General features: G+C 42.2%; 1 protein-coding gene across 4 annotated transcripts in view; it reads right to left on the bottom strand.

The window, feature by feature from the left end:
* LOC306855089 (opioid growth factor receptor-like) overlaps positions 1 to 24,162 on the bottom strand; it is a 31,286-nt gene extending 7,124 nt beyond the window's left edge. The window contains exons 1-9 of one of the 4 annotated variants that reach the window (XR_013782898.1): positions 23,849 to 24,162; positions 23,573 to 23,650; positions 10,715 to 10,762; positions 10,463 to 10,517; positions 10,282 to 10,360; positions 10,108 to 10,174; positions 9,787 to 9,935; positions 4,095 to 4,238; positions 2,145 to 3,952 (exon numbers count right to left, since the gene is read on the bottom strand). Coding sequence is in view for 2 of the 4 variants with exons in the window: in XM_079393536.1 (XP_079249662.1) it covers positions 9,186 to 9,681; positions 9,787 to 9,935; positions 10,108 to 10,174; positions 10,282 to 10,360; positions 10,463 to 10,517; positions 10,715 to 10,762; positions 23,573 to 23,650; positions 23,849 to 24,031 (1,155 nt within the window). In the remaining 2 variants the exon portion in view is untranslated. Of the gene's footprint in view, positions 1 to 2,130; positions 3,953 to 4,094; positions 4,239 to 8,047; positions 9,682 to 9,786; positions 9,936 to 10,107; positions 10,175 to 10,281; positions 10,361 to 10,462; positions 10,518 to 10,714; positions 10,763 to 23,572; positions 23,651 to 23,848 lie in introns of those variants that run through there. The other 3 variants (XR_013782899.1, XM_079393537.1, XM_079393536.1) reach the window with 3 other exon arrangements.
* Between the last annotated feature and the right edge of the window lie 2,306 nt (positions 24,163 to 26,468).

Below are 26,468 nucleotides of genomic sequence, written 5' to 3'. Positions count from 1 at the left end.
CTCTAGTTCCTCCAGCTCCTTTGGACTGGACGCTTGGTACAGACCTGGCCGAGGCTTCGTCTGTACGGTTTTTCCCCGATCGCTCTGCTCCCGGGAGTTCTGGATGGCAACAGGGATCTGGTGAACAGGTTGGAGACGGGTTCGCCCTATCTCCTCCTGCATTCCCCAGATCTAGCGCTCTCGTTCGTGGAAGCCCGCGTGTGCGGTTCTTCCCCCTCTGAGTGAGTGCTCGCTGTTGCAGCGCACGTTGCCGAGGCGACGCGCACATTACGTGTGGAAGTTCTGGCCTCTGAGGGGGCGCAGCTCATAGCTTCCGGTCTCTCAACCGAGGTTGCTGAGACCATCTTCCAATCCAGAACTCCCTCTACAAGGAAACTGTATGCCCTGAAGTGAAAATATTTCACTTCTTGGTGCGGAGACCGCCACCTTGACCCAGTTAACTGCCCGTTTGGTACAGTGCTGCAGGTCCTGCAGGCCCGTTTCTCCGCAGGGGTAACTCACTCCACCCTGAAGGTTTACGTGGCGGCTTTATCGGCCTACCACGCCCTTCTCGGTGGCCTTACAGTGGGTCGACACCCCCTGGTTACAGGTTTCCTCCACGGTGCGCTGAGGCTGAGGCCTCCTGTACGACGTGTCCCTACGGGGACCTTGCTGTGGTCTCTTAAGAGAGTGGGGATTTGTAGGCCTTTCATGGCCCCTTCTTATCTCGTCTTTGCCCCTGGTCTGGCCAAAGCGTTTTTCTACCCTCGAGCGGGTTATTTCCTAGATCCCCTCTTCTATACCACGGCCTGTCGTGCTGCAGGCCCTCAGTCCTCCTCCCTTTCGGGAGCCTGACCAGCGAAAGCATAACTGTGTGTGTCCAGTGCGAGCACTGGACGCATACGTCCACAGAGCTGCCCTGTGGAGAAGGACGGACCAATTGCTAGTTTGCTTCGGTCCTCCTAAGCGGGGTCTGCCTGCTTCTAGGCAGACCCTTAGCAGGTGGATTGTGGATACTATTTCCTTGGCCTATGAATCTTCAGGCATCCCTTCGCCTCTGGGGCTTAAGGCCCATTCAACTAGGAGTATGGCGGCCTCCAAGGCCTTTCTGGCAGGGGTTTCTATGCAGGATATCTGCAATGCTGAGGGTTGGTCCACGCCCCTCACCTTTGTTCGGTTCTATCACCTTGATCGTATGGCCACTCCCGGCTCTTCTTCTCGCCCTCGCTGTGCTCCCAGTGATACACACAGGGCAGGTATTTGGAAGTCTGGTGGCGTTGGCATCTCGTTCCCCGTAGCGTTCGACGCAGCTCGAGTTCCTGGAAGGGAACGTCTCGGGTTACGTATGTAACCCTGGTTCCCTGAAGGGAACGAGACGCTGCGTCTCTAGGCCATACTTCCTGTATCCCTGCGAGCGGTTGCTTCATTCCTGGAAGCAAACGCCGGCTCCACCGCACGTGCTTATATGCTTTCCGGTCAGTGACGTCACCGCCTATGACGTCTCGCCCTTTCATTGGACATTTTACACTCTGGTTCAGAGCGCGGTCACGCTGAGGGCGTTCCCCGTAGCGTTCGACGCAGCGTCTCGTTCCCTTCAGGGAACCAGGGTTACATACGTAACCCGAGACGTTCTTGCTGAATATACCGATCCGCTCAATGAAAAACACCGTCTTTTTTGCACTGTCTGCAGATCTATGCAGATTTTATTTTAAAAAGTGTTTTGTGAATCCAGGCTCCAGAAGGAAAAGCCATGCATTAAGAGCCGGGGCGTGAAAACTTTTTGAATTTGACTTAATTTGGTAATTTTAATTAAGGTAAATTTAACTTAATTTGTCTTCTGGAAATCATGTAAGTATCTGTAGCTTCTGAAGGGCAGTACTAAATGAAAAAATATATTTAGGCAAAAATATCACATGAACGGGATCATTTTTATAAATTCAACTATTTTCCCTTGTGGACTACACGTGAACATCTTTTATGGGAAATATCTTATTCAGGTCAGTACTAAATAAACAATAGCATGCATTTTGTATGAGCCCTCTTATTTTGGTAAAATAATCAACATTTTGCAGATTCTGCAAGGTGTATGTAAACTTTTAACTTCAACTGTATGTATTGTGACGGGGTGGAAGAATCACACGACAAGGAGAACTCAAAATAAATACCCCTGAGGGTGGATTTATTCACAAGGGTGGTAAGGTGCAGAGTGGGTCGCTGAGGTGGATACGTGCTCTCCGTGAGGGTTTCCGGTTGAGTGGTGATTCCGTGCAGTGCTGATCGGTCACACACTGGCTTCTGGAAATCAAGAGGAGAAGGTACGTTAGTTCTCAGCATAAGGGAGTTCAGACTCACTTCTAGCCAGCCTCGCACGGCTTATCTGGCCGCAGGCAAACAGGTTTCAGCTGTGGCCGATCAGCCCGTGATGAGCGGGTGCAGGTGTTTATCGTCCGTCTCCAGGGTAATGCTGATGAGGGTTCGGGACGCTTGCCACACTCCCTGGTGGGGGGGGGGGGGGTGACCCCTGACAGACCTGCGAAAGCTGACCAGATCCGAGAAAGTCCGTCCGCGTTGGCCGCTCCGGCGCGATGACGGACCACGAAATGTAAGTCCTGGAGCACGAGGAACCACCGCGTCACCCTGGCGTTGGTATCCTTCGCCCTGGCCATCCACTGTAGGGGCGTGTGATCTGTAACGAGAGTGAACTTACGGCCCAGCAGATAGTACCGCAGCTCCAGGACTGCTCATTTTATGGCCAGAGCTTCCCTTTCCACCGTGGCATAGTTCTTCTCAGCTGCTGTTAGCTAATGAACAAGACGGGATGTTCCTCACCCTCCTGGATTTGAGACAGGACGGCTCCCAATCCCGTCTCCGAAGCGTCCGTTTGCAGCAGGAAGAGGCAGCTGAAGTCCGGGGTGCGCAGGACCGGTTCCGCGGTGAGCGCCTGTATGATCTCGTTGAACGAGTCTCCTGCCTCCGGGCTCCAGATCACACGCTCGGGCTGCCCCTTCCTGGTCAGATCTGTCAGGGGGGCGGCTAAAGAGGAGAATTTAGGGATGAAGCAGCGATAATACCCTGTCAACCCTAAGAACGCTCGTACCAGAGTTTTCGTGCCGGGTCTCAGGGCGGCACAGACAGCTTCTACTTTTTCTCCTGGGGCTTGATAAGGCCCCGTCCCACCTGAAAACCCAGGTACTTTGCCTCAAAGAGCGCCAGATGACATTTACGAGGGTTGGCGGTGAGTCCAGCCTTTCGAAGTTCCATCAGCACCCTCCGCAGCCGATCCAGGTGGTCTTCCCAATGATGACCACATCAAGGTAGGCGGCAGCATACTGCTGGTGTGGCCGTAGGAGAATGTTCATTAGAAGCTGGAATGTGGCTGGAGCCCCGTGTAGCCAGAAGGGAAGGGTCCGGTATTGCTAGTGGCCACTAGGAGTTGAGAATGCTGTCTTGGGTTTGGCCTCTTCAGAGAGTGGTACTTGCCAGTAGCCCTTGGTGAGGTCGAGTGTGGAAATGTACCGGGCCCTTCCCAGGCGATCCAGGAGCTCATCCACTCGAGGCATTGGATACCCGTCGAAATCCGAGACTTCGTTGAGGTGACGAAAGTCATTGCAGAAGCGGAGGGTGCGATCTGGCTTGGGGACCAGGACGATTGGGCTGGACCATGGGCTGCGTGATGGTTCGATCACCCCTAACTTCAGCATTTGTTGAATTTGCTCTTCAATAGCCTGCCGGCGAGCCTCAGGGATTTGGTAGGGCCATTGCTTAACGACGACTCCTGGTGGCGTTTTGATGTTATGTTGGAGAAGGTGAGTTTGCCTGGGGACCGTGGAGAACACTCCGTGCAGAGGGCGGCGATCTCCTGATCAGCCTGGCCCTGCCGTGTGGCAAGGTGCTCCACGATTTGTTGTTGGCGAAGGCTGACCTCCGCTAATCGTTGGAGGAGTTCGTCCATCTCGTGGGGAGGAGCGGCTGCCTGTCGGGTAAAACGAAGAGAGGGGTGAGTGAACAAACGGAGATCGCTTTGTCGGTGAAAACTTCCACTACTCATGCCCGCATTCTCCACCACTGTGACGGGGTGGAAGAATCACACGACAAGGAGAGCTCAAAATAAATACCCCGGAGGGTGGATTTATTCACAATAGGGGTGGTAAGGTGCAGAGTGGGTCGCTGAGGTGGATACGTGCTCTCTGTGAGGGTTTCCTGTGAGTGGTGATTCCGTGCGGTGCTCTTGGCAGTGCTGATCCGTCACACACTGGCTTCTGGAAATCAAGAGGAGACGGTACTTTAGTTCTCAGCATAAGGGAGTTCAGACTCACTTCCAGCCAGCCTCGCACGGCTTATCTGGCCGCAGGCAAACATGTTTCAGCTGTGGCCGATCAGCCCGTGATGAGCGGGTGCAGGTGTTTTATCGTCCGTCTCCAGGGCAATGCTGATGAGGGTTTGGGATGCTCGCCACAGTATATATATATATATATATATATATATATATATATATATATATATATATATATATCTCTGGGTGATTCTTAGACTATGGACACTTTTATGTTCTTTGGTCATATTTTTAAAAATACATATAATTTTGGACAAATTCCTCTCTCTTTGTCAAACTAACAATAAAACTACTTTAAAAACTTTTTACTAACTTTCTATTATGATTTTTTCATACTTTTCAACCTCCTTATGTGTGTCAAAATCACTGTTTTCTCCTTGTCGCACACCATGACTTTTAAACTTCAACAATGAAAATACAGTTTAAAAATGACATATCTGGTAACTATTAATGTACCTGAATTAAGCACTAGTAAAATAATTAAAATACATTATATTATTTAATGTGAGACCACTATAAATATTACTTTCTATACAAAATATAGCTGTCGCACAGTATTGGTGTCATTTCCACCACAACACTGTAATGTCCCTTTAAAAGGTTTGTGTGAAAGATTGTTTAGGTGGTTTCTATGGAAATGTTCCATGACATCAGAGCACATGTTAGACATGGAGGGAATTAAAATTTTCATCAACAACAAATTAAGAAAAATCATGGTAAATATTGCTTGATCAGTTAATATATTTATTCTACGTCATTTCCAAACGTGCTGTACCTTCAAGGGTGTTTTTAAAAAGCTAAACATTTTAAGTTAAATAGGAGTATTTCGCATACATGAAATGCTAAATATTAATTCAAAGCTAATCAGTGAAGCTATCTTCCATTTTTTCCCAAAAAACTACAGAAATGTCATTTCCACCACAGTCATTTCAACCACACTGCCTCTGTGGTGGAAATGACATTTATGGTTACAAAGTACAATTGATATGTTTAATGACTTCGTAAATTGAGTTTAATGAGTGTGATGAGCTTAAGACTTTCTCACTTTTTCTAATAAATATCTCTACCGTTTCTCTACATTCACGTTAATTCATTGTCATTTCCACAACACCCTGTCATTTCCATCACCACATACATTTAATTTTTTTTTTTAAGTTCTCATCACACATTAAAAATATATCCAGAATTTATGAGATCATGCTCTACTTAATATAAAAATTTAAGTTATTCAAGTTATATTTATTTTCTAATGAGCTCTTACCCAAACCAAAATTAAATTTCAGCGTGTGACGTGTACAGTTCAGCATTTGGTCCTTAGGGCAGTGAATTTATCTCATTGAAAAATGTATAATTATTGTACATTGTGGAAAAACTGGTAAAACTACTTAAAAAGACAAGGAAATACTGTTGCGCTCAGATGAAGGCTAATGGTAAGTCCAGGTGCGTGGAAACCAATAGAGTATAGAAGAGACTGTAGATGGTTCGCACTCTGAAAAACTAGACAAAGTCTTTTACAAAAAGAATCAAATCTTGATTTGATTGATTCTTTTTGTAAAAGACTTTGTCTAGTTTTTCAGAGTGCGAACCATCTACAGTCTCTTCAAAACTAGTTAAAAAAAAAAGATATTAGACAATTCTTGAGTGGCATAAGTTATTCTGTTTTTAAATAACAGCTGTATATTGAGATGTTGTAATCTAAGTTTGTCCTCTTACAGACCTTAAAACTAGACAAATTATTTAAACTTATGAGACTGTTATGTGACTTTTGAAGTTTTTTTTTTCTTCACAAGGCTAAAAGTGCCCCTAGTTGAAGTATATATATATATATATATATATATATATATATATATATATATATATATATATATATATATATATATATATATATATATATATATATATATATATACACACACACATACACACATACACACACACACACACATACATACAGTGGGGCAAATAAGTATTTGATACACTGCCAATTTTTCAAGTTTTCCCACTTACAAGGAATGGAAAGATCTGTAATTTTCATCGTAGGTACACCTCAACTGTGAGAGACAGAATATAAAAAAAATCCAGAAAATCACATTGTATGATTTTTGAATAATTAATTTAATGTGGTGTAACTGGTGTGCTTTATGTCGTAGAATAAAACGTGAAAGTATCTTGAGCTTGTGTTAACCACGGACCTTATTTAAGGGATTTAACCAAAAATCCCATTCAAAAAACCCAAAGACTCTGGGACAATGGAACCGGAATTGCTAAAATGTTAACTCGCTTCCGGGTTTTCGCCTACAAAGTGACATCATAGTTCCACCACTCGATTACATGTAGGCCTACTCATCTTTGCAATATGGTTTATATCATGTTCTATTTCAGCATCATATTTGCATCAGTAAAAGCAGCATTTTATAAGTGGGAAGACATGTATTTGCTTCAGCAGTAGAAACCTTCATAATAATAACTTTCTATACTATTTCTGTTTTCTTTTCGTCAATTTGTTAAAGCTGCAGTCCGTAAGTTTTGCCTCTTTGTCGCCATCTCTGTTGAAAACCTGGAATTGCAGCTGTGTGCGGAATTATCTTTATTATGTGGGCTGTACTCTGGCACGGTTTCAGCGCGGATGAATCTAATGTTTTGAGGTGAATGTGTGGCTGTCAGTCACCATACCGGTGTGAATCAAACACTTAGTAATCACAGATTCTAGCCCACGTCTTGGAATATATGACCCAAATCAGAATTTTCACCGGATATTGTCATCTGAACAAGTAACCCTGCTGGAAAAACCAGCATAGACCAGCATAATTCCCATGCTGGTTTATGCTGGTTTTTCCAGCAGGGAAGTAACAAGTCTACCACATTTATTCTGCCCAACTGAGGAAAAAAGCATTACAATAAATCACGCTACCAACGGTGATTAAAGCTAATGATCGGTTAGCTCATATCACATTAAACCGTGCAAATTATTGTTTATTCTCAAATTATTAATGTTAACAACATCAGCATTGCGTGACTGTGTATAGTGTATTAACGTGTAGATTTAAATTTCTGTACAGTCTAATCTCTAATTGTCATACCATTCGACTTGCATATTAAGAAATTCTTTTAACCCCAAAAGCAAACTATGCAACCTTCCAAATGGTTTTCTTTAGAATACAAATCTTGTGTAATCCCAGGCTGTTTAAAACTGGAATATAATTTAATTCATGCATTTCATAAACACAGAATACAATCCGCCATCAAAATGATATGTTTAATGATTCTAGCTGCTGTGAGAAAAGGCTATAAACGATCCGTCACCTGCAGGATCCGCACATGCGATAGCCTACTAGCTGGGAAAACTTCTCTATGTTTATAGACGTGATGTAAAGACCCAGTGCCATGCTCGAATTTCCCACGAAAACCTACCCGTACCACTCATATTAGAAAACATTATTATAAGCTAACCGTTGTGAATCGGGCAATAGTTTTGAACACTGGCTGGTTATCATTTTTACCCCCCCCCCCCAAAAAAAACCGTTACAGACTGCAGCTCAAAAAAAAAAGATTTTAAGAATAAAATCTCAACTTAAAAGTTATGAAGTTGCATCTCCTTGGGAGGATGACTTGCAACTATTTTGTTCATTTCATGTTTGCTCTCATGGAAATCCACCCTTTTCTGCTCTTCTGCAGTGCTACTCTTAATTATCTTTAACTCTAAACTGTAATAATGATCTTGACAACAATATTCTTAAACAAAACTTTTTAAACAGCTTTAATATTAATTTGATTTCCATTATATGTTTATTGTAGTTTAACAGGCTTTATATTAGCATTTTATTTGTAAAGGAATAATTGTATCAGTGGGAAGACATTTATTTGCTTTAACAGTATAAACCTCAATAAACCAAAACAGCATAGTTTTTACATACTTCAACAGAATCACCTACCACTGTATTACATTAATGCAAAACATACACATTTAATTTAATAGTAGTTTCTAATCACAAGTTATCAATCAGGTAAATTATGCGATAAACTATTTAACTTTTCAAAGCTCACACTTCAACTTGAGGCATAAAGAAATTTTAAATATTTCCAATTTCCAGTGAAAATTTTCACAATTTCATTACTCCATTTCCTGTACAGCAGCCAGGCTTTAGTCAAAGATGTTTTGACAGTGAAGCTTTTTTAGCAGTTAACAATGAACAATTTATGAGTACATTAACAATTCATCAGTACAATTAAAAAAAAAAGAAAAATCAAAGAAATTATTTTATGATGCTATTTCTTTTTCCTTCTGACAATCTGCTAAACAATAAAAAACAAATATTATTCTTTAACGATAGTGCTTTAACTTAAACCATAAAGAACATCCCAATATATTTTCTGTAATTTAATTTAGAGAAACAAATATGTAAACTCATGAGACTATCATTTACAGTGCTTGTTAGTTTTCCTATTACGTTTCATTGATCTCCCTCATTTTTATGTCAGAAAAAGCCCCTTCTTTAAACTGGTGAAGAAGACAACCCTAATCATCACCATGAGGTGTCAGACATCTCACATGAAGACTCTTTAGTTTGGCGAGGACCACTAACATCGTCACCATGAGACATGTTTGCTGGTGATATCATCACAATCACTCATCTCTTGATGTTGCTTTACTACACTTTCATTTTTTGAGCTGCACTAAGTGCTGTCATTTGCTCTTTAATAAGTCATATTTTTTTTGCTGTCAATTTGTTTGGAATAACTGGCTCATCCTTATTTTGGTGATCTTTTTTTCTCTTCTCTTCAGTTTGGTGAGAACCACTAACAGAACCATGACCATGAGACTTGTTTGCTGGTGCTATGTTTTCATTATCATCACCATCACTGACACCAGCACTCAAATATTGTTTTTTTTTTTTACTACAACCTCATTTTCATTTTCACTGTTTGTTTCTGTGAACTTGTTTGGAGTTACTAGCTCATCTTTAGGAGGATGACTGGCATCTATTTTGTTCATTTTATGTTTGCTTTCATGAAGATTCACCCTGTTCTGCTGACCTTCTGCACTACTACTATTATTATCTGTTGGCTGGTCCACGTTTTTGTTTTTGCAGTGAGCCGCCTGACCTGACAGAATCTTCCTTGGGCCCCAGACAAAGTGTTCTTGGGGCTTGAAATGCTTATAGGCAAATTTAACCAGCTCCCTTCTCTCTGACTTGTCCAATACAGCAAACATAAAGTAATCTAGTGCACTTTGCTTCACATTTTGAAGCTGTCCCATGAAAAGAGTTTCATTGAGGAAAAACTTGACCAGTGGGGCCTGGTAGTGCTTCAATCCTAGAGTCCCCAAACACTTCACGATGCGTGTGATGCGCAAGTTGTTATGTGTATGCCTGCAAAATCAAAGGAAAAACAATCTAGCTATGGGAAAAGCCTAAAAGTCTTGAAACAACAACAACTGAAATACAACAAATAGAATAAAATATGACAGTAAAAACCTGTTCAGGTTTCTAAAGCGGTCCTTCCAGTTAGAAGCACGAGCCACCTCTCCTGTTGATTCATCGACCAAATATATACCATAGAAATCCAACATCAGCTTATATGATTGCACCAATTTTCTCTTTGCTTCTTTATCTTTACGGAAAAGCTGGAAAAAAAATGGAGCAGATTAATTTAAGCAATCTCTATTTTTCAATATGCTGTAACCAGCTTCTGAACGGAGACTAATATTTCCTGAGAAATCCTGTCAAACAAATAATTTTTAAGATGATTGATTAATAAAGTTGAAAAACCCAGCTAAGTGAATGTTTGAAACTGACCTTTATTTCCTTTTTTGAGAGCACATGTGCTCTCCAATTCACCCCCGGCTCTTGTATTGGAAACAACCTGCAAAGTTTTAAAATGGTTAGTTGAATGATGGCCATTCAAACACTTAAATCATAATTAAAACAGTGTTAACTAGAACTCATGGATGAAGTGAAACAGTATCTAACCATTGAATGTAGGAGTGAACATCTTCCAGCCAGTCATATTTACCCAACCACGTCTGGTGAAAATCATTGATGGAAAGTCCTGCACAAACAAAGGTAATATGTTAAAGCACTTCCTTGAATAACAGGTAAATGAAAATCATTTATAGTGTGATTTTACTATAGAATGAGTGCAATGCCATACCATCGGGTGAAGATCTTAATTTACCACGGTAAAATTCTAGGTTATAGAAGTAGCCCTTTGAAACAATAACAACAACATTAATAATAACACTACACAAACCCATTATCAAGTATCTTCTCCAAATCAAGACTGCTTAGTGAGCTATCAAACAAGTTTTGTGTAAATAATACTCTAATACTGTACAATTACATGCTTGAAGTGGCTAATTATGAGAGTAATGGTAGAAACGTATTTTATAATTAGATTACTTACTTTGTCTTGTTCATCAGCATCATCATCATCACCAGTATTATCCAAGCCCTTGAGTCAGAAACAAACACAATCCATAAAGATTTTAGCCTACAGCAGGCTCGGTCAACATTTAGGCATTTCCTGTTGTGTGCTTTAGATACTCATCTATGTGTTTTTCACATTTGTTTCAATGGAGTAATGTGAGTCGGCATGTTAATTTGTAGAGTAAGTAGAGAGGGGTAAAACATCTCTGTTACGTATATAACCCTTGTTCCCTGAAGGAGGGAAAGGAGACGTCACGTCAGTGACCGACGAATTGGGATCTCGCCAGAGAGACGAACTCCACTTCGGTTTATCGCATCTGGTTTGAAGTTTGAAGGTCTCTTAGAACCAATGCCAAATCCCAAGAGGGTAGGGAGGGAGGGCCTAGGAGGATTTAACCTCCTGGCCCCCCTGAGGAACCTGACGACCAGATCGTGCTTCCCCACCGACCTCCCGTCTATGAGGTCGTGGTGGGTGAAAATAGCAGCAACTTAAACCTTAAGGGTGGAGGGGGACAGCCTATGTTCCAACCCTTGCTGCAAGAAGGAAAGCACAGCTCTGATCGAACAATTATAAATTGTCAAGATGGCGCCTTTGTGTCTGGCACGCCGCCTGCTGTTCTCCCCGTTTCTGCCTCTGCTTCTCTTAGTATTTGTTTTTATCTACGTCTGTTTTTATCACTGGCTGTAAAATGGCGTTGGTGTATTATCGCCAAACACTTATGGACATTCGAGTGGCTTTTGAAACAGCCAGGATTGACACCTGTACGTTTTGTCCCTCTCTATTCTTACTTTTGTCCCTACCTATTCCTACTCCCCTTCATATCAGTACTGGCATGTTACAGACTTGCCCTGGAAAAAGAAGTGTCGGAGAAAAAGAGGAAAGCGTGCTGGAGTTGCAGTCCGGCTGAGATCCTCTGCTGGCTTAGGCCATCTTGTCTACAGGGCCTGGGATGATACGCGGATTACGTCTTCCCTGGTGTTCGCTGGACTCATCGTATCGATGGCTTCGACCTGTTGTCCCTGGCCCTGTCTCTCCACGCTGCCCCCTTCCGTGTGTTCGCCGTGGTGGACACTTCCAACCTTCGACTGATCCAGAGATCTACGCAACCCCAGGGAGAGGTGTCACCATTCTATGTGGCTTTGATCAACGCGCGCTCTCTGGTAAATAAGACATTTATATTAAACAATTTTTTACTCTGCACGCTCTGGGCGCCCTATGTATCACTAAAACTTGGATTAAACCTGGAGATCTAAGGCCATTTACTGAGCTGGTGCCTCAGGGCTGTACCTTCTTAAATTCCCCTTGGTTATTTGGCTGTGGTGGGGGCTTGGCTATCAACTGGGACTCATAGTCGTTTTGAAGTTCTGCTGTTTCAATTTTCACTAGTCAACCCTACGTTTTTTTTTTGGAAGTCATATATCGACCACCTAATGTAAATAAGGAATTTCTAAAATGAATTTGCTCAATTTATGAGTGAAGATGGCGGCGCGCGCAGTCGCAGCAGCTTCTCTCTCTCCCGACAAACCGGTGTTTTCGTGTTTTTTGTTTTGTAAGTCGCAATGTTTTTGCACATCTTCGTCTCGTCTATCTGTCTTTAAGCGCGCATACAGTCGTGAGTTTCTGCTCGATGTCGGCAGAACCACATTTTTAGAGTTAAACTCCGCGCACGCTGAAGAGCTGCGGGACCTCGGTCTGCTCCGAAGGCCTTCTCCATCACCGACCCCCACTACTGTATCTCGCCCACAGCGGAGGCGCAACAAGCGGCGTGAGAGGAAGCAGAAGAGGGGTAAGCGCGGAGGTATCCGAGCTAGGCTAGCGGCCAACCCACACAAGCCAGCTATCCCCACCATCGTACTGGCGAACGTACGCTCTTTGGACAATAAACTGGACTACATCCGACTACTCCGCTCTACTCAGAGGACTGTAAGAGACTGTTGTGTTTTTGTGTTTACGGAAACATGGCTTAACAACAGCGTACCGGACTGCGCCATACAGCTCGACCAGCTAACATGCTATCGAGCTGACAGAGCTCTCGTCGAGGGAGGTAAGATCCGCGGCGGCGGGCTTTGTGTTTACATCAATGATGCGTGGTGTCGCGACCCTGTTGTGGTCTGCAAACACTGCTCACCCCTGGTGGAGTTTATGATTATTAAGTGCCGGCTGTTCTATCTACCGAGGGAATATACAGCCATACTGCTTGTTGCTGTATACATCCCTCCCAGCTCCAACAACAACATCAGGAGTGAGGCGCTAAATGAACTGTACCAGCACACCAGTGAGCAGCAGACAGCCCACCCAGATGCCTTTCTTATCTTGGCTGGGGATTTCAATCACGCAGACTTAAAGAGTGTGTTCCCAAAAATTCACCAACACATAGACTTTCCAACAAGGGGAAAAAACACCCTGGACTTTGTTTACACCACCCAGAGAGGAGCTTACAAGGCCCTCCCCCTCCCCCACCTCGGAGCCTCAGACCACATCACTGTCATGCTAATGCCTGCATACAGACTGCTCGTTAAAGTCACCAAACCAGTTCACAAACAGATTCAAGTGTGGCCGGAAGGGTCGTCAGAGGCACTTCAAGACTGCTTTGACACCACTGACTGGAACATGTTTAAACAGGCTGCCAAATACAACAATACTACAGACCTCCAAGAGTACTCAGAGACTGTTACTGCCTACATCTCCAAGTGCATTGATGATGTAACAGTCACAAAGTCCATCACTGTCCGGGCCAACCAGAAGCCGTGGATGACAGGGGAGGTCTACAGACTGCTGAAGGCTCGGAACGCTGCCTTTAGAGCTGGAGATGAGGAGGGCCTGAAGACAGCTAGGGCCAACCTATCCCGCGGCATCAAAGAGGCCAAGAGACAGTACTCCAGGAGGATAGCCCATCGTTTCAGCGACAGCAGAGACACGCGGAGCCTGTGGCAGGGGATACAGACCATTACGGATTACAAGCCCCCACCACAGACCTGTGACAACACCATCCCCCTGCTGAACGAGCTGAATGCCTTCTTTGCTCGCTTTGAGGCACAAAACAGCACCACTGCACAGAAGACTCCACCTCCTCCCCGGACAGTGTGAGGAGATCCCTCAGCAGGATCAATGCACGCAAAGCTCCGGGTCCTGACAACATTCCTGGGCGTGTACTGAGAGACTGTGCAGTGGAACTCACTGAGGTCTTCACAGACATCTTCAACATCTCACTAAATCAGGCTGTTGTCCCCACATGCTTCAAAGCTACCACCATCATTCCAGTCCCTAAGAAGTCATCTCCATCCTGCTTCAATGACTACCGTCCAATAGCACTCACTCCCATCCTCATGAAGTGCTTTGAACGGCTAGTCTTGCACATCAAGTCTGTCCTCCCCCCCTCCCTGGACCCCTTCCAGTTTGCATATAGGTCCAACCGCTCGACCGATGATGCCATCACCACTGCCCTCCACCCAGCCCTCACACATCTGGAGAAAAAAGACTTATATGTCAGGATGCTGTTCATAGACTTCAGTTCAGCATTCAACACAATCATCCCTCAACAGCTCACTCACAAACTGGCCCAGCTGGGGCTCAATACCTCTCTGTGCAACTGGCTGTTGGACTTCCTGACCGGGAGACCTCAAGCAGTACGGGTCGGCAGTAACACATCAAGCACCATCACACTGAACACTGGGGCCCCCCAAGGATGTGTGCTGAGCCCCCTCCTCTTCACTCTGCTGACCCACGACTGCACACCATCACACAACTCCAACATTTTCATTAAGTTTGCGGATGACACGACTGTGGTGGGTCTCATCAGCAACAGAGATGAGACAAACTACAGGAGCGAGGTGAGCCGCCTGGCCGGGTGGTGCAGTGACAACAATCTCTCTCTGAATGTGAAGACGAAGGAGATTGTTGTTGACTTCAGGAGAGTACACACTCAGCATGCCCCTCTGACCATCAACGGTGCGACTGTGGAGAGAGTGAGCAGCACCAAGTTCCTGGGTGTGCACATCACAGAGGACCTCTCCTGGACTAACAACACTGTAGCACTGGCCAAGAAAGCACAGCAGCGTCTCTACTTCCTCCGCAAACTCAGAAGAGCCAGAGCCCCGACCCCCATCATGTGCACCTTCTACAGAGGCACCATCGAGAGCATCCTAACCAGCTGCATCACTGTGTGGTATGGCGCTTGCAACGCATCCTGCCGCAAGTCACTTCAACGAATAGTGAGAGCAGCTGAGAAGATCGTTGGTGTCTCTCTCCCCTCCCTCCAGGACATCTACAGCACCAGTCTCACCCGCACCTGTGACCGGCACCTGTCACTTGTGCAGCATTGGCTGATCACTACCTATCCAACATTGACTGCAAATTACCTCTTCGGATAGTCTGACAAAAAGCTATCCGAACTTGTCACTTTAACAGACTGATAAGCTCTTCTTGCACTACACTCATAACAAAACAAAACAAATCTGCACAGTTTTGTTTTTGTACATTCAACTGGTTTCCACTCCATCTATTCTGCCATGTGCCTTATGCACTTTATCTATCTCTCTTTTTTTATTTTCTACAATGTCCTCAGACTGATAAGCTCTTTTGCACTACAAATATATCTACACAGTGTTGTTTTTATTTAACTGGTTTTGCACTCTATCTGCCATGCGCCTTATGCCACTTATCGATCTAATTCTTATTTTTTTCTACAATATCCTCATTTGTATATTTGTATAGTTGTATGTACATATGTTTAAACTGTATTTATCTGTATCTGAACGTGTTTAATGTTAACTGTATGCACCAAGGGTCTGAGAGTAATGCAATTTCAATTCTCTGTATGTATGTGCCGTACATGTGGAAGAATTGACAATAAAGCTGACTTGACTTGACTTGAGTTACGATAGGATTTTAATACTGGGAGACTTTAACATCCATGCGTGTTGTGATTCCAAACCACTATCCAAAGACTTTCTTAGCCAACTTGATTCTTTTGACTTTGTGCAATGGGTAACTGGACCTACTCATGCTCAGGGACATACTTTGGACTTGATTTTATCTCATGGCGTGTCAGTGCTGGATATAAAAATTGAGGATGCTGGCATATCCGATCATCTGCCCATATTGTTCTCCGTGTCTCTTGATGGAAATACTCCATGTCAATCATCACTGCCACGCTGGACTCGTAAATTTACAGACTGCTCAAGTATGAATTATTAGGTGCCACTCAGGATATGAACACTCTTACCAAGGTATTAATGAGCATCTTAGTATTTTCAACAATAATTGCTCTATTGCACCAATAAAGATGAAAAAAACCATAAGCATAATCCAATACCTTGGCATAATGATAACACTCATTGGCAGACTTGTAGAAGGGCAGAACGTAAGTGGAAAAAAGATAGGCTCATATGAAATGTTACGAGACTCTCTCTCTGCCTTTCAGCGAGATGCCAAGGCTGCAAATTGTAGATACTTCTCAGAATTAATCACACAAAAAGCCATAAGCCAAATATTTTATTTTCCACTATTGAGTCTGCACTCCATCCAACTGTCAACATTTTTCCTGAGGGATCCGTCCCTCCGTTTACGTGGCACAGTATTACAGTGGTTTAGGTCATATCTTACTAATAGGAGATATGTCGTCAACATTGGGCATCTTTCCTCCTCTGAGATGCATTTAAGATCTGGTGTACCTCAAGGATCGATTCTTGGTCCAGTATTATTCTCACTTTATATGCTTCCTTTAGGGTTTATTTTTAACAGGCATGGGGTCTCTTTCCATTTGTATGCAGATGACACCCAAATTTACATCCCCTTAAAGCGTGGTAATAAGCATGACATTAAGCCCATTTTGGATTGCCTGGAGGAAGTGATACTTTGGCTTGCAACAATTTTTTTATGCCTCAATGAGAGTAAAACTGAATTAATTATGTTTGGTCCCAATGACCAAAGTATAAATGATTTCGAAACTATATCTCTGTCACCCTACAGTACCACTTGTGTCAGAAACTTGGGTGTTTGGTTTGACAATATCCTCAAATTTGATAAGCAGATGAGTACCGTTGTTAAGACCTGTTTTTATTATATCCGGCTTCTCTCCAAAGTGAAAAGAAGCTTGAAATCGCAATACACGCATGTGTTACATCCAGGCTGGCTACTGTAATTCTCTATATGTTGGTGTTTCTCGGTCTCGTGTCTCTCGTCTGCAGTTAGTCCAGTATGCAGCAGCTCGGCTTCTTACTGGAAAGCGCAAATATGAGAGTATTACACCGGTTTTAATCTCACTTCATTGGCTTCCAGTAAAGTACAGAATTGATTTTAAAATTCTACTGCTTGTTTTTAAATCTCTTCACAATCTGGCCCCACTGTATTTAACAGAGTTGTTACAGCCTCGTACTTTGTCGAGATCACTCAGATACTAATTCTGACCTGCTGCATGTTCCTAGGACAAGGCTAAAAATGAGACGTGACCGTGCCTTTTCTGTTGTCGGCCCAAAACTTTGGAATAGTCTCCCCACCTCACATCAGAACTCCCTCAACCTTGTCTGTTTTTAAATCCACTCTAAAGACCTATTTTTTCCTCAATGGCATTTGATATCCCATGACAAATTGTCTCTGACCTTGTTCTTAGGAACACCACACATTTTTACAGCTTGTGCATAATCTGTGAAAATGTAAGTATTATTTAGTTTTAAAAGTTTTTTTTCTCTCTCTCTCTCGCTCGCTCTCTCTCTGTTGCCATTTTTTAAATTTGCCTATTGTTTGTATAGTGTTGTAAAGAACTTTGGTCAACTCCGGATGTTTTTAAAATGTGCTATATAAATAAAATTGTATTGTATTGTATCCCCGGGGGTCCTCATGGTGAGAGGAACACCATTCGACGAACAGGTTCCACTTTCAGAGCATAGGCCCGTCTAGCGGACCGTGCTCGTGCTGAAGCGATAGTAAGTGCTACCTCTTGGGGTAGGTCACCTAGAACCTCTGCGTCTTGTCCAGGGACCACAAGAGGAGTTTCCACGGGTCTAGACGCAGGTGCCAGAGGGTGCCCCGTCTCTGAGGAAGCAGATCCTTCCTCAGAGGAATCAGCCAGAGAGGGGCTGTCATGAGGAGCATGAGTTCCAGGAACCAGGTCCTGTTGGGACAACGTGGAGCCACTAACAGGACCTGCTCCTCGTCCTCCCTGATTTTGCACAGTGTCTGTGCTAGTAGGCTCACTGGGGGGGGAACACATATTTGTGCAGGCCGCCGGGCCAGCTGTGTGCCAGTGAATCCGTGCCAAGCGTTGCTTCGCTTAGGGAGTAGAACCACTGGCAGTGGGTGGTTTCTGGAGATGCAAACAGGTCTACCTGAGCTACTCTGAACCGCTTCCAAATCAGTTGAACCGTCTATGGATGGAGTCTCCACTCCCCTGGAAGTGCTGCTGGAGACAGCTCATCGGCTGCCCGATTGAACACTCCTGGGATGTGGATGGCACGAAGGGACCTCAGATGCTTCTGACTCCAGAGGAGGTGGTGGCGGGCAAGTTGCGACATGCGACGGGAGCGTAAACTGCCTTGCCGGTTGATATACGCAACGATCGTAGTGTTGTCCGTGTGGACCAGAACGTCCCTGCCCCAAAGGCGCCCTCTGAACTACTGCCGCAGCTACCGCCATATGCCCCAGGAGCCTCTGAAAAATTTTCAGTGGGACTGCCATCCTGCCTGATAAAGTCTTGAAGCAGTTCAGCACCGACTGAGCACGTTCCTGGGTGAGGCGTGCTGTCTGGCTGACATAATCCAACTCCATGCCGAGAAAAGAGATCCTCTGCGTTGACACAAGCTTGCTCTTTTCCCAGTTGACCCGAAGACCCAACTGGCTGAGGTGTCTAAGCACCAGGTCCCTGTGTGCACACAACTATGAGCCAGTCGTCGAGAACAAGGGATGCCTCTACTACTTTGGTGAAGGCACGAGGCGACAGGGACAGCCCAAACGCAAGACAGGGGCATCGATGGCCTTGACTGAAGTGAACAGGATGGAACGCAACGCAGGGGGCAACGCAGCTGGGTCGTCATCCCCGGAGAGAGAGGGCTTGCCCTCCGATGCAGCGATCGACATCTGGTCGTCAGAGGGGGCAACGAAGGAAACGCATGATGCACTCTGTCCAGCAGAGGGCCCAGCACGCTCTGTCGGCAGCTCCACCATCTGCGGAGTGCTTGAAGGGTGAGGAACTCCACTTGGGGAAGCCCTCACTGTGATCCTCAAATCACCTCTGACTCCACCGGACACAGCACCGCCCCGGGTGCCGGGAAGAACACTGGATCGCAGCAGAGTTTATTTACACTCGAAGTGGATTGGTCTCTCTGGCGAGATCCCAATTCGTTGGTCACCGAAGTGACTCTGAGTGACCGACTGAAAGGGAACCATAGATATTCTGTACATATCTATGGGTAAGACAGTGGGTTAATATAGGAAATTGAACACACAATTTTCCATTATGAAAATTAACCACGGTTTTATTATAGCAAAAGTGTAGTTACCATGTTTTTTTATTTTGCGTACCATTGAGTACCATTTCTACTACCACACTTTTACTACAAACAACATGGTTAAACAATGGTTAGTGTAGCAAAACCGTGGTTAATTTATGTAAGGGTTGCCATGACACTATTTAGAAGCTTTCTTTTTGAGAAGTTAAATTTCTATAACTGCATGCTTTCTTCTACTTTAGGTTAGAGATACAAATAATATGGTGTATTCGGTTTATTCCTGCTTCCTTTCTCCTTGCCTAGAAAAGGACAACTGCATTAAAGAGTGGTTCAGTTTACCCCACTTTCTTATTTGAAGGTAATGAAACTCAGTGAACGTGATTTCACCAAGTACAACATGTTCAACAATTCCAAGCAACCAATCAGAATTGAGGGATAACTTTTCAGGAAATATCTTTTTTAGGCTTATGATCAGGGTTAGGTGCTTCTACACCCTTGTTAATCAGCTGAGTCATTCCACGAAACCGGTAAGATTTGAGTCCCTCTGACCTTTTTAAGTGTATTTTATCTATTGGGTCACCAAAATCTATTTTTTAAATATTTTTGTATTAATTAAATAATTATTAAATTAATAAAAAGTGTACTTGGGATATGAATAATAAAATTAGAAAAAGTCCATACATTTTGCTATACTCATAAATATCTATCTGTGCTTTTTTGCTGGTAATGTTTTTTTTGTAAGTAATTCATGATTATTCATTAAAATCATATTATTTAGTTCCGTACCTCAGTAACCCCTCAACCCCGTTACACAAAACATTCCCCCACCCCATAAAACTAAAGAACTGATCCTTGTGTGACATCATTAACAGAAAGTGACATCATATAACTCTTCTGAACAACATTGTGAGCAGACATAGGCAAGTTACAACCTTCTTTTATAACTATAACTTATTAATATTGTGACATGGTGATTGTGAAGCTTAACAACTCAACCCCGTTACATCAAATAAAGATAGAAAACTATTTCTTACAAAAATGATCTTTGTTATTTTAACAATATACATGATTTCTTAATATCATGCATACCATGTTATACCATGGCTATTTGGAGCAAAAAAAAAAAAAAAAAAAAAAATCACAACCCCGTCACACTCAACCCGATTATTTATTTGATCATAACAGGGTTGTGAGATTGTGATGGGGTTGTGTTTTATCACTTTGGTTCTGAAGTTAACCAGTAAATTACATGAATTATAATATTTGATCAAGAGTCTTATACCACATGCATATGTTGAATGTAGTAATGTCCTTGTTAAAGCTGTGTGTGTGTGTGCACACTGGGTGTGTCTCACTCGTCCTGAAAAGTGAAGCTGCATGCTCTTTGATCTCCCCCTGATGGCTGGCTGCAGTACAGGTCATAAACCCCGCCCTCCCGATGTAAACGAATGGGACTTGAGTCAAAATAAAACAAATTACACTTTCAATACAATTTTCCGAAATATGGTTTTGGTCATTTAAGGTAGTTGTTATCACGCTGATAATACATTCAATTGTTCGTTTTTGTGATAAGTTTGATTTTAGCTAATAATTTGATGCTATAAAAACGGGGCGTGTTGTAATGGTTGATTGGGTCTGCGGGAGTTTGATTCCACGGCTCCACCTCACGACACTACTGCGCAGACTCGGGCTCCAAACAAATCTCTACTGTGCAGACTCTGGCTCCAAATTACGTAATTTTCTCAAGATGGCAACAGCCATACTGAGATGCAGTCACTTCACTTTTCTATAGTGGAAGCGGAGACGCGTTCATCTTTTTTTTTTTACAGTCTATGGTGCACACGTGTGTTCTGCCTTGATTTTCACATCTCAGTGTTAAGTAAATTCTACAAACAATACCCCATAATGGCAACGTGTATAAAGTTTGTTTAAAATCTTTGCAAATTTATGAAAAAAAAAAAAAAATCACATGTACACATGTATTCACAGTCTTTGCTCAATACTTTGTTGAAGCACCTTTGGCAGCAATTACAGCCTCAAGTCTTTTTGAGTATGATGCTACAAGCTTGGCACATCTATTTTTAGAGGATTTCTCCCATTCTCCTTTGCAAGACCTCTCAAGCTCCATCAGGTTGGATGGGGAGCGTCGGTTTTCAGGTCTCTCCAGATTTGTTCAGTCGGGTTCAAGTTTGGGCTCTGGCTGGGCCACTCAAGGACATTCACAGAGTTGTCCTGTAGCCACTCCTTTGTTATCTTGGCTGTGTGCTTAGGGTTGTTGTCCTGTTGGAAGCTTCTGCCCAGTCTGAGATTCTGAATCATTATCATTAATGCTATCTCAATATTTTGGTGCACTGAGCTTTTTTTCTACTCTGACGAGTCCCTCAGTCCCTGCTGCTGAAAAATACGAGCATAAGGCTGCTATCAGCACACTTTACTTTTGGGATGGTACTTTGCAGGTGATGAGCAGTGCCTGGTTTCCTTCAAGCATGATGCTTGAAATTGAGGTTTATCAGACCAGAGAATCTTGCTTCTCATAGTCTGAGGGCTCTTTAGGTGCTTTTTTGCAAATGCCAAGTGTGTTTTCATGTGTCTTCACTGAGTAGAGGATTGAGTCTTGCCACATTGTCATAAAGCCCAGATCGGTGGAGTGTTGCAGTGATGTTTGTTCATCTGTAGGTTTCTCCTATCTCCACATATGATCATGGAGGTGGAGGATGATCAGGTTCTTGGTCACCAGTCAAACCAAGGCCCTTCTCCATCAGTTGCTCAGTTTGGCCAGGAGGCCAGCTCTAGGAAGAGTCCTGGTTGTTTCAAACTTCTTCCATTAAGGTTAACAGAGACTACATGCTTCTGTGAAATGCTGCAGAATTTTTTCTGTTCCCTTCCCCAGATCTGTGCCTCGATACAATCCTGTCTCGGAGGTCTACAGACAATTCCTTCGACTTCACGGCTTGGTTTGTGACTCTGACATGCACTGTTAACCGTGTGACCTTATATAGGCAGGTGTCCAAATCATGTCCAATCAACTCAATTTACCACAGGTGGACTCCAATCAAGTTTTAGAAACATCTCAAGGATGATCAGTGGAAACAGGATGCATCTGAGCTCAATTTTGAGTGTCATGGCAAAGGCTGTGAATACTTATGTGCATGTGATTTTTTTTCCCATTTTTATTTTAATTTTTTTTTTATAAATTAGCAAAGATTTCAAACAAACTTATTTCACATTGTCATTATGGGGTATTGTTTTTGGAATTTTGTGGAAAATAATTAATTTAATCCGTTTTGGAATAAGGCTGTAACATAACAAAATGTGGAAAAAGTGAAGCGCTGTGAATACATTCCGGATGCACTGTACAGGGGAGTTGTATGTTGGTGGAAAACCAGAGCCTGTATGCTTCAGCACCATCTCCATGTGGAGATCTTGAAAGATGTGTGGGCCAGATATTGAATGCCACGAAGCTGCCACACAAGTTTTACATTTTATTTTGATGACCTATTCAGTCAGTTTATAAATGTTCTAATGTATACTATGCTATCGTTGTTTTTCCTTCAGTTGGGTTAATAAAACTCAGTTCAATTGCAATTTATATCTGTTGTCTTTCTTGGTCACATAATGAAATACAGCTCTTATAGAAAATCTTAGTGAATTTGTGTAAAATACTACTATTGATATGTTAAGCTGTATTTGTCTCTTCAACCCTGTTACCATCTTCAACCCCGTCACACCTACATTTTTATGAATTATTTTTTTAAGTTTATGAAAGTAATTACATTTTTGTTGAACTCAGTCTGAAATTTTCAGAGCAATCATAAGAATACTGATTTTAGTTCAAATTCTGAAGTTAACCCAAATGATGAGGTTGCTGTCACAAAAAGTTCCATTTCAGGCTTTAGTATAGCAAAAGTGTGAGATTTTATGTAACTTTTACATTTGCAAATACTGAATTAGTGTGAGGGTCATCTGATTAATAAGAAAATGTTGAATTCATTGCAAATACATTTTATGATCATATTCAGAGAGCTCCCATAGTGTCCATAACGGGGTTGAAGATGAATAGTGCTCATATCTTAAAATAATGACCAATAATAATAGGGATTTGATGCCTGAGGTTGGAAAATGTGTTTCTGAGGAAGTTAAATGTCTCATCAATGCTGTGGGGTGTTCATAAAAGTAATACATTTTGGTAAAAAAAAATAAAAAAAATGTATAAGTCCAAATCGTACCGGTTTCATGGAATGACGCAGCTATCATTTCCCATTTATTTTAGGAATAAATTATGGGTAGGGTTAGGTTTAGGGGTAAGAATTGAGTTAAGTCTATGTTGGACAGTAATGTTGATCCAGGAACATATGTTACTTGGCAAAATCACGGCGACCATGAAACTCACTCGGCAACTATGTCGAAAGGCTTGCATGTCCATTGCAGCACACATGTTCCTGCGACTCCTTCCGTGGCTGTAAAGCACCTGTAAACACACACAGAAATCCCAAATGAGACAATTGTTTGTAAAATCGTTTCACATTCATAGAAATAGAAAGCGGAAAGGATAGTAAATAACATAATACCATAGGCTACAGCCTACCTAACGTGAAACAAGATTCAGTGAATAAAATGTTTCATAGTCCACACCGGGGGAAAATAAATATTTGTAGTTCAAACTTACCTTCTTTCTGTATGTGTTTTTTTCGTCTCCATCCTCCCATGTGGAGTCAAACTCACACTCATCTCCTGACATGTTAATCTGAGGAGTGTATCTCAAACGAAGTTTACTAAGAGCACGCCAACCCAAAGTAGTCAAAGTACGAAAAAATCTTAACAGCCCAAAGAACAAAACCCTCAGAGCCATTTTGTAGCTCGTCAAGCATAAATAACTAGTTGCACCTGAATAACTAGTTGAAAAGGAGAAAACGAAAGTTAACGTTCGTGGTGAACCGAAAGCATTTCTAGCTCAAGGAAAAACAGGACTCGAGTTGACTCAAGGGTTGCCAGGTCTTGTTTATTTTCTAGGTTCTACACCACTGAGTTAGTCATTTACAATAAATTGCCTTTATATCAGTGCAGTGTTCTAAACACTGAGCTGTTCTCTCTGTTAATTGATTCAGAACTTGTCTGGGGTGAAGCTTGAATGCTTTTGTGTACTAGTGTCCATTGGAGTCACTTCCACTGATGTATCGATTTATAAAATATTATTCTATTAATTTCTACTATTTGTGAAACTTTATGCAACGACCAAATTTACGTTTAATACTTTGATGTTTCATATAGGCAAAAAGTAGGCTATAAAAGACCTTTCAGGGCTTATACTCTTTGATAGGCCTACAGCTAATTTTTATGAGCGCCTGTCAATATGTTTAGTGACATCTAGTGGATGTATTTGGGAACAACGCTAGGTTTCCATTCAAACTTGTCGAGCTTGTCGTTTTAGTGTTGTACTTATAGTTTTAGGACATGTATACAAGAGGTTAAGATAATCAGTCAAACATACAATCAGGACAATATGCCTATTTACTATGTAAAATGTATTTTAACGATTGTTTACAGGAAAACGTAATCCAGAAAACCCCTCAGTCCACATGCTGGGATAGAAGCATTGCAGGTGAGAGCCTCTGCTCAAAATATATGTCTTCAGTAAATAGCGTAGTCATTAAATTAACAATCTAAAGTGGTAACAATCCAGTGTTGATTACAGCTTAGTAGAACTTCCAGAATTAAATTGAGAATGCTTATTAAACTTCAATCCATGCAGGGGTGTATAATACCAAAAACTACAATTGACTGAAATGTAGAAAATTTCATATTCTTGACTATTGTTATTGTAGTTTTTAATTGTTACATTTTTCATCAGTTTTATCAGTTAGGCCTACTTATTATTATATACACATCATTTCAGATGAAACGGCAGACAGAAAAAAGTTATTTTTGGAGAAAATGTCTACTACTTAGCCTAATTAATTATGACTAATCATGCCTATTTTTGGTCATTAGTAGTAGACTATGTAATTATTATGGTTTTGTCACAAAACTTGTGTGTGACTGTTGATTTTTTTTTTTTTTTTTTTCAAATTCAGAATTTTTTTGGAATCAGTCAATTTGATCCAACCCTGATACAAACAATTTAAAATTGATGTTTCAGGCAATTTGACACGCTGCAGACTGAATCCTTTCCTCTTACCTAGAACATCAGAACATGAGCCACTGCCATCATATTAAAGGTCAGTAAAGTCACTTAATGTAATTACAGTAGCCTACACATAGCCATTTAAGATAACCTGGTTCCAGAGGGAAAGTAAATGATGTTGTGTTAGTAGCCTACCCGACTCCCTGCTTTTTGTTTTTCATTATGATTGGATGGCTAATTTAAAATTAAGCCATTTGTTTTTAATTTTTCCGTTCTCAAAACCTTCCAATTTCTCGATACGTGTTCTCGCAGGTGACTCGCGTGTTCTGCAGGTTTTGATTTTTTTTTTTTTTTTTTGTGGACGTCATGATTGGGAATTATATATTTTGCTGCAATTGCGTGGTATGAACAGCAGATGGCTCTGTGTCATAAAGCTTTTCTCAAAGCAGTCTCTGCCTAAGAGCTAATATCCCTATGGCTCATCATTCTCTATGCTATTCAGTACTGCTGCTGATACACTTGTCAAACGTCACATTTGGAATCAGATAAAACATAATTTATATAAAACCATTTCACACCAGGATTAAACCTGAATGAAATATTATCTCAGTTTACGAATGCTAGTTAGTTAATCAAGTCTGTCACCCAAAAAAGAGGCTATGTGAATATTTTAAAAAGCTGTTTTCAGTATCATTTGAAGTAAATATGCTTACTACAAGAAGTGCTAGACAAAAATATGCCACATTTTGAGCTAAGGTATGCAGCATTTCAAAACAAGTCACATTTTCTGCAGGCAAAAGCCATCTTTTGTATATCAGGAATACACTGCACACAGTATGCGTACTAGCTGCCATACTTAATTTCTGTAGTCATGTCCACATATGCAGAAGAATTTTCCCTTTGAGTTAATGTGTAGTAATGGATTATTCTTGACAGCTTTATGTAACAGCATGTCCCTTGTGGGTGTGTTAATAATTAATTTGCTTGATTTTGAACAGTTATATCTTCAGAGACGTCCATACAGCAGAGCATTTTCAATGTTTTTTTCTCTGTAGAAGACCGGAAAAGCATGAACGCAGGTTCAACCTTAGTGTAGTGTTATTGTTTTCAGCTCCCAAAAAAATCTTTAGCTCTTTAATTTTGTATGAGGCACGTTACACTGCTG

This window comes from Barbus barbus (genome assembly GCF_936440315.1).
Source record: "Barbus barbus genome assembly, chromosome: 35".
NCBI lineage: Eukaryota > Metazoa > Chordata > Actinopteri > Cypriniformes > Cyprinidae > Barbus > Barbus barbus.
This window is presented reverse-complemented; position numbering and strand designations above follow the sequence as displayed.